We start from the raw sequence: 14,387 nt of genomic DNA on the forward strand, positions 1-14,387 counted from the left end.
ATTACATTTTTTGTCCTTGAAAGTTTTCCAATGTCTTAATTTATTGGGCAGTCATGGGTGAGCGGTTAGGGCGTCAGACTTGCATCCCAGAGGTTGCCGGTTCAACTCCCGACCCGCCAGGTTGGTGGGGGGAGTAATCAACCAGTGCTCTCCCCCATCCTCCTCCATGACTGAGGTACCCTGAGCATGGTACCGTCCCACCGCACTGCTCCCCATGGGGCGCCACTGAGGGCTGCCCCCTTGCACGGGTGAGGCATAAATGCAATTTCGTTGTGTGCAGTGTTCACTTGTGTGCTGTGGAGTGCTGTGTCACAATGACAATGGGAGTTGGAGTTTCCCAATGGGCTTTCGCTTTCACTTTCAATTTCTACAGGCTTGACCCTGAGGACTCTGAGCAGGCTAGTTGGTGAGATGGGTGGGGCATTGCTGGAGTCACTTCATCCTCCACTCTGCATGCCCTATCTCTACTTGTCTGTATGAATGGTCATTTGTGAATGGAGCCATGTTAGTGTAACAGACAATAGCCTTATCTACAGCACTGGTGCCACCAGAGTCCTCTGAGCCTATAGGCCTGGGGCTGGTAGGCCGGTTCACCAATATGTCTGGAGGAGAATTGAAGGAAAATCAATTTACATATACTAGGCCTTGAGCCATGGCCCCATATGTTGGCCATCGGTATCATTTGGCTAACAGTGGTTTTGGGGATATACATTGCCAAAAACATTGTTAGCATTCCTCCCCCCAGATGATACCAATCACCTGCCCCTGGCTCATGGTCTAATAGAGATCATGAAGTTGATAAGAGGCACTGAAATGAAAGGAAAGGTGAAGAAAAGGTGAGGAAAGTGCATCACTGTCTGGGATTATAATGGTGTGTAATTGTATTGGTTTATTTTGCAAATGTAGGTTGCCCATTGACAGATTTGATTTAATGAATATTTGCCACGCAAACAAACAAATATTTATTGGTCTGATCAGAGCTTTCCAATTCAAATAGCCAAATATGCTTATGACTACAATTCAAAACGGTAGGTTGACATGGAGAGGATCCTAATTCTTGTATGAAGTCATTAATGAATTGCTGATGGTTGTATATTAATGAAAAAGATGACACATTTGTGAATACGCAGCATAGCTTCTATAAACTACTAATAAAAATGCAATACCACATTAGAGCTTTATAGCTAAAGATAGTGTAAATTAGAACTGCTATGAACCAGCATGATCAGGGTGGCCGTGGGCTTAGGCACAACACCATCATGCTATATTGTAATCCAAATTCAGTGACGTCCCTGGGAAATTTATCTCACAGGTGGTGCCTTACAAAAAATATTGGTAAAGCTTGTGTCATGTGGTGCCCCCTCACTGTTTAGAAATGGTTGGTGCCCTTGGCCTTGGGCACTGTGCCGCTGACCCTTCTGGATATTCCAACCTTATTTAGCCCACCGGCTTGATGTTGCCTCTATGCTAGATGTCCCCAAACAAAATAGGATCTAAAACCATTTGCTCCCTGGGACACTTGATTGCTCGAGCACAGGCCTAATTGAAACACCCACCAGCATTTGAGGTCAGTTCCCATGCTTCTCCATTCTGGGATGACACTGGCAATCAGCAACTAATGAAAGTAAGCCTAATTCGTCCTTGTGGACCTATTAGCCTAACTTGGCATTGTGGATGTGAAACGTTGACCTACCCCCCACTTTCCCATGATCGGTGCAGAGTCAGACAGACAATACCAGTTTGGTTGAACACTGGTCCTATTCAGCAATAAGGAGTCTACATGCAGGTTCCACACAGCCTTATTATACTGGCAGGGACCACAGGGGGGCGGGCAGAGCTTTAACCTCTACAGAAGCCTGTGATATTGACTGTCACACGCCTTCGGCTCTGCTTGGAGTGTGGACGTCGATACTTTTATGGTCTGTCGGTCTCTTACTTTCCAACGCACTTTATTGTAAACAGTGAATATAAGCTATATCGGACTGCCTGGTGTTTAGCGAAGGCGTGGTAGAGTAGCCGCGTCCGCGGCATAGCGAGCTCGCAGAGGAATTCGCTTTGTCTTTCTCTCTCCCGTCCACAACGTCCTTTAGACATTGACATTTAAAATGGACAATTCAGAAAAGGGAAATAAATCTGATGAGGATTCGGAATCACCAGAAGAGGAGGAAGTGGATCCCCGAATTCAGGTTGGTTACATTCTCCTTCATCGTTTTACATGCTGGATAAAATGTAACCGCTCCAGACTCGTGTCTTTTCAGCCATTGATGTGCGCAGCTATTCTGGACTTTACGGTCCCATTCACTTCAATTCATTTTTTTGGCGTTTTACATATTTCGGACCGTGCGGACGCCGCTGTACTCGTGCGAGGAAAACAACAATTGTCTCGGGTGCTAAACATGGTCATGGAACGGCTTCCTTAACCAGAATGGTGTGTGTTGTGTTATTTCGAAGATAATTAAAGAAAATCTTATTACAATGGGATTTCTCATAGGCATGGTTTTGCATGTCTCTTATCTCTTTTCATGTTGACTGAGCGATCACCGTTACAAGTTTACAAGGTGCCCAGCGCACATATGTATGCATACAAAATATATTTTCCCTGCACCATTACCTCATTGTCTGAAGTATGATGAAGAAATGATTGTAAGCCTATATGATTTTTTAGTGCTGTGATAATGTGCACAACAAGAAGTTTTCTGGTCAAACAAATTCTACTGAAACTGTGGTAGCTTAGTGGATGGAGTCATGCCTACCATTCCACAGGTTGTGGGTTCAAGGCCCATCAAAGGACAATTTTTACACTCGTGTATGTTACCTCACTTCTGATAGGCCATGATTAGTCTAATTCAGTAAATAGATATTTGTGCGTACAGTATTTCTTCAGCATACAACTCATGAGCATATTTCGATGAATACTGTGTATTATGGTGCATATCTACCGTCTCCTCTTTGACAAACTGACCGATTTGTTTTTTCACTTGTTCTTACACACATATTGATGACCATGGTGCCTATGTAATAACACTTAACTTTGAAGTGAATTATTTGCAGAATTACACTGTGAAATGTATTCTTCCTTTTTGTATGCATACATATGTGCGCTGTGCACCTTGTAAACTTGTAACGGTGATAGCTCAGTCAACATGAAAAGAGATAAGAGACATGCAAAACCATGCCTATGAGAAATCCCATTGTAATAAGATTTTCTTTAATTATCTTCGAAATGACACAACACACACCATTCTGGTTAAGCAAGCCGTTCCATGACCATGTTTAGCACCCGAGACTATTGTTGTTTTCCTCGCACGAGTACAGCGGCGTCCGCACGGTCCGAAATATGTAAAACGCCAAAAAAATGAATTGAAGTGAATGGGACCGTAAAGTCCAGAATAGCTGCGCACATCAATGGCTGAAAAGACACGAGTCCGCTCCAGTTGGTTAACCTACTCTTTCGAGTGAACCATCAACTAGTGTCCTTAGAAGAGCCTGTGATGTTGGAAAAGATCCCTATTCATAGGTTACCGTTAGGTGAAATTGTGTGGTTGGTGGAAAAAAATTGCCCTGAGGAAGGCCACAGTTGCGGTTTGGTTTGCCTGTTTCTCTTGATAAGTGACGGACCGAAAACTCAAGGAGGGGAAACCGATAAGGGCATCCTAGCTTGCATGCAGATGGCTTTTTGGATTCAGACAAACACTGGTAATGCAGCCCAACGGTTGTATGTGGTTTAGCTACAGAGAGACTAACGTTGATGTGTAGTAGCCTATAATATTTTATTGATGGAAAGGCTGTTGTCACTGTAGGTCTAATGTTAATGCTTGCCATGTGATAAATAAAGGACTGAACTGATTGACACAGTATTCAACAAAAAAGTTATTTTTATTATTTTAGTCTTTGTGAAAGGGGATCAAGAGGATAGGCTTTCTCTCATAGTTTTGCTATTGGCTGCTGTCTTTGAAAATGTGGAACGTTCATCCTCAATGAGGTTTATGTACAGCGAGGTTTAAGTGGAATAGTTTGTTGTTTGTTATTGTTTATCTTCAACCAACCTCCTCATTGCTGAGCTAATATGTCCCATGTGCTCTCTCTCTCTCTCTCTCTCTCTCTCTCTCTCTCTCTCTCTCTCTCTCTCTCTCTCTCTCTCTCTCTCTCTCTCTCTCTCTCTCTCTCTCTCTCCAGGGTGAATTAGAAAAACTGAACCAGTCCACAGACAACATCAACAGATGGGAAACTGAGTTGGAGGTAGGCCATCACTGGGTTATACCCCTTGCATTCTTTCAGAGCAATGTCATTGTTTCTCCACAAATTTCTGTGCTGCAGGATCAACATCACCCTCCCCCTCTCCTCAGACTTTTCAGGCATACCCAGCACCCCTCTTTTAGCCATGGCAAGAATGGAAATCAAAGTCTGAAAACATGAATCAAATAATTGTACTGTGCAGGTAGTGGGATTGCTGCTCGGTTGCAAATAGGCTACATCATAGAACTGTTATCCACCCCATTACAACATCACATCATGTCACAGCATGCCGCCAATGCATTATTACCTGCATTGCAGGAAATTATATCACTATTTATGCTTACATAACTCTCTTTGCTCACGTTTTACTTGTATGACTAAAATACGTTCAGTACAGTAGGCCTACCACTGAGTAGAGTAGAGTAGAGTAGAGTAGAGTAGAGTAGAGTAGAGTAGAGTAGAGTAGAGTTCCTTTTTAGATCTGTGAGTATCAAGCAGCTTGCACATTAATACACACAATACACATACATAGCAAAGACAAATCAGAAAGGTATTACTTATTAACACCACTACAGTGTTTCCGGTGTAAACTTTTGGCACAATGAAAAGCAAACACACAACAGTAAGTAGTAGTTGGGCTACTGTGTTATACAAATACATTTTGATTGATTGACTGAAGAAGAATTGAGTTGACTGTATTGGTGTGGATCTGGGAAGGAGCTTGCTGGTTAGCAGCGCTTCACTCTCCCAGCATAAACCACTAGTCACACACTGAAAAGCAAACACGCAACAAGAGCAATCATCGTAAACTGGCCCCCTTGCCAATGCCTGATGCATGTAGTGTTGTTTGTAGTGTGCGCGACCCAAAACATTGGGGGCGACACACTGGTAACAGTAAAAGGCCATATGAATTCGTAACAGTAAAGGTCATATGAATTTGTAACATTGAAAGGTCATGTATGAATTGGTAACATTGAAAGGTCATATATGAATTGGTAACATTGAAAGGTCATATGAATCGATGTAAGCCTGGAAAAGAGATAGTTGGTAGTAGCATTAGTAGCATTCCACTTCCCTGTATAAACCGCTGGGCACACACTGAAAAGCAAAAGTACAAGGTGAATATAAAAAAGGGAGTCCAAGCCAAGGCACTCTTCTTGTGCAAAAATGATGAAAAAGCCTTTATTTAAACATGGCTATTCATTTAAAAACATGAGGGCAGAGACCCAGGCGTAGCGGCGCAGAGCCTTCTTCAGGGTACAAGGTGAACAGTTCATCTCCCATCTGATGACTAGAGTAAGGAAAGTCAGTGTAATGGATTTTCCTGTTTGTTCATTACAGAGTTATCAAGTGTTCAGATGCGCCGATATGAAAAGTCTGTTTATATTATGTAAGGAGTGCATGTTGGGGTTGTGTGGTATTCAGTTGTTGTAGTATGTGGCTCCTCCTGTCCTCGTCCATTGCTGCGACACAGGATGGGGAATGGTCACAGGAAGCAGAAATCAGCCCTCTGCGTTATTGTCTGTCCCCCTCCCACATGGGAAAGGGAAAGGACATAGTAGGCCACCCCACCCTTGTCACAATGCCTAGTAATTGTGTCATAATGAGCGCCACGGACGGCACACATATCAGGGACCTCATGTACAAAACTTGCTTAAGCATTAATACACCTTTCACACAAGTTAGCAGATGTATTAATACTGACTGAGAAGTGCATGTGTACTAAAAGTGCATGTGTACTACATTTCATGTGAAATTGGACATACCACATGACTCAGCATGAAAACCAGTTATGCATGGACTGATGCATAATGTATCTTTTTCAGATTTTCACTTGCGTAAAGATTGAGTAGGAAATCTACAGAGGTCTTTACACATGAGCTCCCAGGGCTCACTTTTTTGCTCACAGGCCACTGTGGCTAATGGACTTCGCTAGTTAACCTTTCTATGAGCCAGTGGTGTTATCAGTTGTTGTTGTTTTTTTTTACCATGATGCTGTACAACTATCCACAGAAGACTGAGTACGAAGGCAAGAAGATCAGTTCTATTATAGTTTCGTACATGAAAATAAACCAGACAAATACAAACTGAGCAGCTGAGCCATTTTCTTGAACAAACAGCAGGTGCACTAGGGGTAAACAACAGAATATAAACTACTCTGTTATGGCATATCCTATTATAATAATAATAATAATAATAATAAGGGGCAGGGGAAGGGCCAGTGAAGTTAAAGTCCATATGCCTCTATACTATAAGATAGGGCCTGCCTGCCATAGTGGCTAGTGACGCTGAAATTATCACCAGCCACAAACAAGTTTTGCCAACTTTTCGCTGATTGGCAGGTGCCAATGTAAAGCGGTGTACTCCACACCGTAACACAGAACCCAGGAGATTTACGACCTTCCATTCAACCAATCATACGAGGTCAAACTAATTTGCTATCTGTGTAGTAGTAGCTCGACCTGCGTGGCAGGGACCACCACATAGAGGTTCCATTCTCCCTCTCCAAGTTAATTAATCTGCCTGTGTTGTTGCCGTTCACCGTGGCTCGATTACTTAATAGCCGAATCACTGCTGAATGGAATCGGCTGACACAGCAGGTCGAGGATTCCAAAGAGGCATGACTCTACCGTGTGTGAGCACCTTGTGTCTTTTGTGCGGCGAGGTAAGCTGCTCAGAATGTGCTGTGCTGAGGTGGATGTATGGGGGGGAGGTGGGCGAATCATCGAGCACGAAGGAATGTGGAGTGTAGCAGAAACAGCTAAACAGACTGAATTGAGCGGCACAATCTGGCTTTCATTATACATTGTAGTCCCTACACACCCCAAGAGTGTAAGCTATACGCAGAAACGTTGACTGCAGTATATGTTCTGTATAAGAGATGGGGGAGGCTCACAGCTGCCATTAGTTTCCAGGAAAATGTCTGACGTGTATGTTTCCCATAATGCCACAAGGGTGTTAAAGAAAAAAACAAACTTAAACACTTACAGCATTTCATAATCATCTGTTGCGGTTTTCATGAAGCAAATCAATAACCAGTGGTCTGGATGCCTCCGTGCCCCCCCCTCTCGATGCCCCCCAAGGGTGCTTTCGCCACACTTTGAGAAGCTCTGTGCTGCACAAATAAACATGGCTTGTGTTGTTGAATCTCAAGAGTGGCTAAAGACCCTCATTTGTCCTTCCCTGATTCTCCGCAGGATTCACGGCAGAAGTTCCGTGCGGTGCTGGTGGAGGCCACCATGAAGCTTGACGAGCAGGTGAAGAAGATCGGCAAAGCTGTGGAGGAGTCCAAACCTTACTGGGAGGCCCGACGCATGGCCAGACAGGTAATATACTGTAACCTGTCTGTTAATACACTATATTACCCTATACAACACTGAATTGCATACATCACATTACAGCCATTGTAGGCTACATTACATTATATTACACTGTTACTTTGCATTACTATACTGGGAGGCCAGACGCATGGCCAGCCGGGTAATATAACCAGAGACGTTTAGAATAGAGAATCTTTGATATAACCTGTCTGTTAATATATTAGCCTACAACACTGAATTGCATACATTACATTACATTACAGCCATTGAAGCCTACATTACATTACAAAGGTGCCAACGGCAGATCAACATTGGGGGGTCCAAAGTGTAGAATGTTTGTTGTAGAATGTTTTAAAGACAACAATCAACATTTTCATTATTATTGGGGTGTTTTTGCCCCCTCCATCTTCAACTTTGGGGAGTCAAAAAGGTCCGCTGTTACAGTGCATTACTATACTGGAAGGCCAGACGTGTTATGATGTGCTAGAGACGCATGACCAGACAGGCATTGATTTGACCTTACATTGCATATATTATATTCATGTTAACCTACATAATGTTACACTGCATTACCAAGCTGGGAGGCCCAGCACACAGCCAGACATGTAGGGTGACATTGCCTTACCTAACCTTACATTACACACGTTGCAGTTATATACTGGCCTATATCGCATTACACTGTATTACATTGCACTACCCATAAATACAATCAAGGCATCAAACATGACTCAACATGTCCCAGCTAACCTTCATGTGCTGTGCCCTACCTCTGTAGAAACCACTACCCATTAGATTGTAACATGTCTTGTCAAACAAGGAGGCAATCCGCACACTTCAGGTCTTTTTTTGTGCAAAGAAGCTTTACTTGACTTGCAAGCTTTCGGTCCTTAGACCTTCATCAGGCAGTCTAAGACAACATGTCTTGTCAAAAATATGTCAAATAGTTTAATTTAGTGGCTTTTGGTTGGCCTTAAGCTGTGCCTCTAGATGGATTCGTCTCTGTCTGTGCAATGACGTGCATTATGGGGATAAGAAACATTGCACAACTAAGACGGTACATCTCCAGGAAAACCTTGAGTGTGTTGCCTGGAATGCGTGCAGGACTGGAGTGAGGGGTGGGTGGGTTCCCCATTGCATAATGGCATGGTCTTCCTGAGATAGATCACACTGGAGATAGGTGGCTGGAATTTACTACTTGGGAGGAAGGAGCCGCCGTGTGTGTCTGTGTGTGTGTGTCTGTGTCTGTGTGTCTGTGTCTGTGTGTCTGTGTGTCTGTGTGTCTGTGTGTCTGTGTGTCTGTGTCTGTGTGTCTGAGCGTTGTCTTATATATGGGCACCCTGTATTGAAAGTCACTGACAGTTAAATCTCTCACAAAAAAAGTTACGTAACACATATAGGTGTGCATGTGTGTGTCTGTCTGTGTGCACGCACCCATCTATGCTACAAATCTATGCCCTGGGTGTTGCTGGAGAAGTTTGCAAGTTTGAATCTGACATTCTGTTCTACCGCCAAACTCCGGTAGTTGGCATCTGTTACACTTTGGCCAAACAGTTTAAGTCAACACAGCGAGACTGAGTCAGAGGAGCACTGTGTGGAAATTGACGGATGCAATTTTCATACTTTCACAATGTTTCACAATATCCTCACGAGACTTGATATTATGTTGTTGTTTTATAGCAGCCGTACAGTATGCGTGACTTCAGAGTGCAGTGTCATTTTCAGTTCAAGAAACAATAATGGTTATTTTGATGGTGTGCAATGTTCCTGAGTCCTTAAAATGTTCTCTGTTGGAAGAAATGTAAAATCCAATTCCTGGCCTTTTTTGAGGTAAAAAAATAGTCACTTGGCTGACAAAGTAGTTACTGTTTATTTCTGGGCTGAATCTTTCAAGCCAAAAAAACCCATTCATGTACCATGAATAAAACAGGACTCATGTCCAAAAACAACAACACTGCTTTTTGCACTGGATTCTCTAGAAATTTCGAAGCAGTTGTTTTCAAGATGGAGTTCCTCCTCCACACTTCAAATGCTTCAGTTTTTCCTCTCATGAAATCCAAAGACACAGCCCCGCCCCAAACCACAGACAACTTAGGCTCCGCGCGACCGCCATTGCTAAATTATGGATAACTCCACAGCGTGGACGCTGTGCTATGCTATGTTAATTTGTTTTGAAGAGTTCACTCCCGTAGTTAGTCACTCCTCTGGGAGCCTGGCTTTTTCTCTCGTGAGGGTGTTCCCCTTTTAAAACGACTTCACAAGACCAAAGACTGCTTTAGTAGCTTTTACAGGAAAGGTATTTTGAACAAGTAACAAGAAAGTAATGACTGGTTGAAAGTTATTTTCTCTCTTCCCTTCTCACTCTCAGTTTGGTCACACGTGTGTGTGTGCGCGTGCGTGTGCGCGTGCGCGTGCGCGTGCGTGTGCGTGTGCGTGCGTGGGTGCATGCGTTTGTTTGTTGCCATCTGTGATTTTCTCTGTCAGAAGTGGGTGTACTACTAGGCTTGTGACCCTTAGTACCTGTGTGTGTATTGTGAGAAAAGGTGAAAAAAAATCAGCATTACTGCTTGACTTTCTGGTGCTTTCCAGCTTTTTTTCTTATGAAAACGAGTGAAATGTTTCCACCCACTAGGTCTGTGAGTGACGGTGCATTGTGAGGAACTATGAAATTGAAAAGAGACCTAGGAAAGTCCCCTTGTCCATGTGACATACAACACACCCCAGCACACAATGTGCACAGTGAAACAGTGAAATTGCATTTATGCCTCAACAGTGGCCAGGGGGAAGCCCAACATATGCTTCAAGAGAGCAGTCATGCAGGAGCATGGGGGAGAGGGCTGGTTGGCTCGACCATGTGGTGGTGTGGAGTAACAAACCAGCCACCCTAGGCTACATGCCCCACACACTGGGCCTCTATGGGATCTTTTCCCATAACTGCCCCTTGACCATCAGTCGACTTGTGCTGGTCATTAATCCTCTCCACCCCAGCCATCAGTCACCCTTGCTTTGCCAGTAGATCATTTGGCACCAGTTAATGTGTGTATGCATTAATTCTACAGGGTGTATTGCCCTTGGGTCAAAGACGTGCAAAATGGCATTGTCATTCAGTGTAACGGATGCCTTCTGCTGACTGTAACTGTAAAAAACATAACTCTTTTTATTTATTTATTGTTACAGGGAATTCATGAAAGCCTCGACTGTCATCCATTCACTTGAAACAATTTAAAAATCATGTTTTTTTTGCAGTTACAGTCGGCAGAAGGTGTCCGTAACACTGAATGACAAAGACGTCTTTGACCCCCTTATAGTACATCTAGCATCTTGTGACATTACACATATTCCTGATTTCATGTACTGTGTGTGTCTGCACATTTGTGTTTTTGTGTGCAATTGTGTGTGTGTGTGTGTGTGTGTGTGTGTGTGTGTGTGTGTGTGTGTGTGTGTGTGTGTGTGTGTGTGTGTGTGTGTGTGCTGTGCTGTTTGTCAGTGCAGTTTTTTGTATTTGTCTTGTATCTGTGCAGCTTTGCATGTACGTATGTATGTTGGTCTGTGCAACACTGTGTGTGTGCAGCCAGTTTTCATTTAGCAGTCAGGTGCGTGCGTGCGTGCTCTGTTGCACTGTGTGACTTAAGTGCAATGCTGTGTGTGTGTGTGCGCATGTGTGGCATGTTGTGTCTCTTTGTACAGCACCGAGTGGCTTATTGGATGCTCTACGTCTTTCACACTGCTTCTAGATCAGCTTTGGTTTGGAGACAGCCATGGGCGCTGACTGTCACTTTAACACGGGGCTATATTTAGACCTGAGAGGAAAGCGTGCTGCTGCGTTTGGGCAAATTGCCATCATCACACCTGATGGAGGTGGATGGGGGTACTCATGTGGGGGAGGGAGGAGGGGATTAACACACACACACACACACACACACACACACACACACACACACACACACACACACACACACACACACACACACAGACACACACACACACACACACATAAAATGCACTTTCATCAGAAGCCGTTTCATGGGTGAAATGCTCCTCATTGCAAGCACGTCAGCTTCTATTTAACATAATATGTGATGAATTTGTGCCTCTAATGTGATTGATTAATCTTACTGCCATGCATAGGCTATTCCAGTGTTACTGAGGGCCCCAAGCAAAAAACCAAAGGAATGAACATTTGAAACAAATCACCACTGTTATAGTTTAAAGTTGTGCTGTTTTTCACCATCTGGTGGCTTGGGTGCCCCAAGATGCGCCTCTGCTGCCATGCATTGTGCTGCACTGCAGTGACCTAATGGCTAACGACTAGTTAGTCTTGGGATCATAGGGTTGCTTTAAGATCCCTCCTTACACTTGCATCCATGGCTTACAGCAAGTGCTCCTGAGCCCTGTGTCAGCTGAGTGTGATGTAAATAAGTGGTTCTTAACCTGGGGGTGCGCCAGAGATGGCAAGGGGTAGTGCACAGAGATTTGTTTGTTTTGAGGTTGTGACCAGAATTCTGCCTGCAAACATTATAATTTGGCCAAATCAAAAGCAAATTAAAACATATTTTAGTTCCATTTTTAAGTCATCAAGATAATGATTCGTGTCTCAAGCCAGAATCATTGTAATTAATCACTTGAATATTGTTTTAGTGCGTATGCATGTATAGAAGTTTGAGGTGGTCGTGTATGGCTTGTCTTGGTCACAGGGAAGGGTGTTTTAAGAAAAAAAAGATAAAGAACCACTGATGTAAACCGGGCCATGCATGGCTCTTGGACTGCCTGCACACCTGCAGATCTCCTCAGGTGAACTACGTAGTAGTCAAACTGCTGTGGGCCTCAGCTAGCCTGGATATCGGGACTGCAGCGTTCTTTTTCGGAATTTGGTCTGGCTAACTAACTGGCGCTGTCAACTTCTTTCTCAGAGGGAGCTGCAAAAGGCATGTCTAGCTCACGTTCATGAAATGCCTCTATCTCGCATGGTACTAGATAATGCTACCACCCATTCCTTCACTTACCAGCTACCTGAACTGGTGTGCCATTTCCCCAAAATCGCCCCATCAAGATGTTGGAAATGCTAAAAAAAATGCTGATTTACTGCAAATGTTGTAGATAGTTTGGCGAGACTAAAGAGAAGGGATTCTGCAGCATCACGGTTTGCATGGACCAGCCAGAGATGTTTAAAAAAACGTAATTTGAACTGAAATGCAGTAGCGCCATCGCTGTATGATTTTGTGTGTGTGTGTGTTTTAAGGTTAATCAACACACTCTGAGGGCAGCAGCAGACTTGCCTCAAGTCCTCTCAAGTTAACTCATTACCTCTTAATAAACTTTGCTGCACGTGTGGGAGAGCGAAAGAAAGAGGAACCGAGAGGGAGATGGAGTAAGATAGAGAGATGAGTGATCATGGGGGGGCCCCGACCCCACCTCCCACCTCTTGACCAATAGGAGCTGTGGGTGGGGGTGATGGGCTGTGTAGTGATTGATAGGTCTGATCTCAGCTGATCCACATTTCCTGGTTTAGCCTGTAACTCTCATCAGGGTAGTAAGAAAGATTTACTGCTGACTGGGCACTCTCCAAACATAGCTAGATTGATATGAATAGGTGTTTGGCAGAAGGCAAGGGAGAGTAATACGATCAAGTCAACTCCTCAGTACGTTTTTATACAACCGTAAAATAACTATTACATTTCAGCTATTTCAAAATGTTAATCTGGTAGCCAGTTGGGGGATTGGATTGGTGGAAGAATACATTGGAGTGGCTTTTATGCCTTTTATTGTGACAGGATAGTTACAGAGGGACAGGAAAAGAGTGGGGGGAGAGAGAGACGGAGAAGGTTTGGCAAATGGCAATTTTTTTGAACCCGGGTCGCCAGTGTAGCAGTTTAGTGCCCAGCCGGTTGAGCCAGGGCTGGGCCGCAGTGGATTCTTCACTATTGCGCCGGTTGCCCTACTTTTTGTGGCAGATGGAGACGGATGGCTGTGATGATGTGCTGATGCTGGTAGTGTTGGTGGTGGCAGGCAGGCACGTGCAGACCTGTCAACCCACCCCTCCCCCACTATCCCCAGATCCCCTGTCCCTCACGGACACACAGGCTCATGGGAGATATCATAGGATCAACTCAACAGCACGAGCCAGGCAGGGGCTTACTTGTCCTTCCATGCCTGTCCTTTCACTCTGTGTGTGTGTGTGTGTGTGTGTGTGTGTGTGTGTGTGTGTGTGTGTGTGTGTGTGTGTGTGTGTGTGTGTGTGTGTGTGTGTGTGTGTGTGTGTGTGTGTGTGTGTGTGTGTGTGTGTGTGTGTGTGTGTGTGTGTGTGTGTGTGTGTGTGTGTGTTTGTTTGTGTGCGCACGTGTGTGTGGACAGCTTATACACTGGCCTCTGCTACGGTGGGGTAATCTGAGGCTGTGTTGCCTTTACCAGGGCAGGGAAATGACGGACTTGACCTCTATTTATCATGCCGACTGAGGCGCTCCACTATCACAGCCAGGAGAGCAAGTCAAGTCCAGATAGATAGGTAGTGTCACAGCCAGGAGAACTAGTCAAGTCCAGGTAGATAGGCAGCATCACAGCCAGGAGAACTAGTCAAGTCCAGATAGATAGGCACTATCACAGCCAGGAGAACTAGTCAAGTCCAGATAGATAGGCACTATCACAGCCAGGAGAACTAGTCAAGTCCAGATAGATAGGCACTATCACAGCCAGGAGAACTAGTCAAGTCCAGATAGATAGGCACTATCACAGCCAGGAGAACTAGTCAAGTCCAGATAGATAGGCACTATCACAGCCAGGAGAACTAGTCGACAAGTCCAGATAGATAGGCACTATCACAGCCAGGAGAACTAGTCG

The 14,387-nt window shown here is 44.3% G+C and overlaps 1 protein-coding gene across 1 annotated transcript in view; it reads left to right on the forward strand.

Annotated features, from left to right (window-relative positions):
* Positions 1-1,850: 1,850 nt before the first annotated feature.
* sh3bp5a (SH3-domain binding protein 5a (BTK-associated)) overlaps positions 1,851-14,387 on the forward strand; it is a 30,258-nt gene continuing 17,721 nt past the window's right edge. The window contains exons 1-3 of the mRNA XM_063185631.1: positions 1,851-2,186; positions 4,177-4,239; positions 7,434-7,562. Of these exons, the coding sequence (XP_063041701.1) occupies positions 2,106-2,186; positions 4,177-4,239; positions 7,434-7,562 (273 nt within the window). The 5' untranslated portion in view covers positions 1,851-2,105. The remainder of the gene's footprint in view (positions 2,187-4,176; positions 4,240-7,433; positions 7,563-14,387) is intronic.

This window comes from Engraulis encrasicolus, chromosome 20 (assembly GCF_034702125.1).
Source record: "Engraulis encrasicolus isolate BLACKSEA-1 chromosome 20, IST_EnEncr_1.0, whole genome shotgun sequence".
NCBI classification, from domain to species: domain Eukaryota; kingdom Metazoa; phylum Chordata; class Actinopteri; order Clupeiformes; family Engraulidae; genus Engraulis; species Engraulis encrasicolus.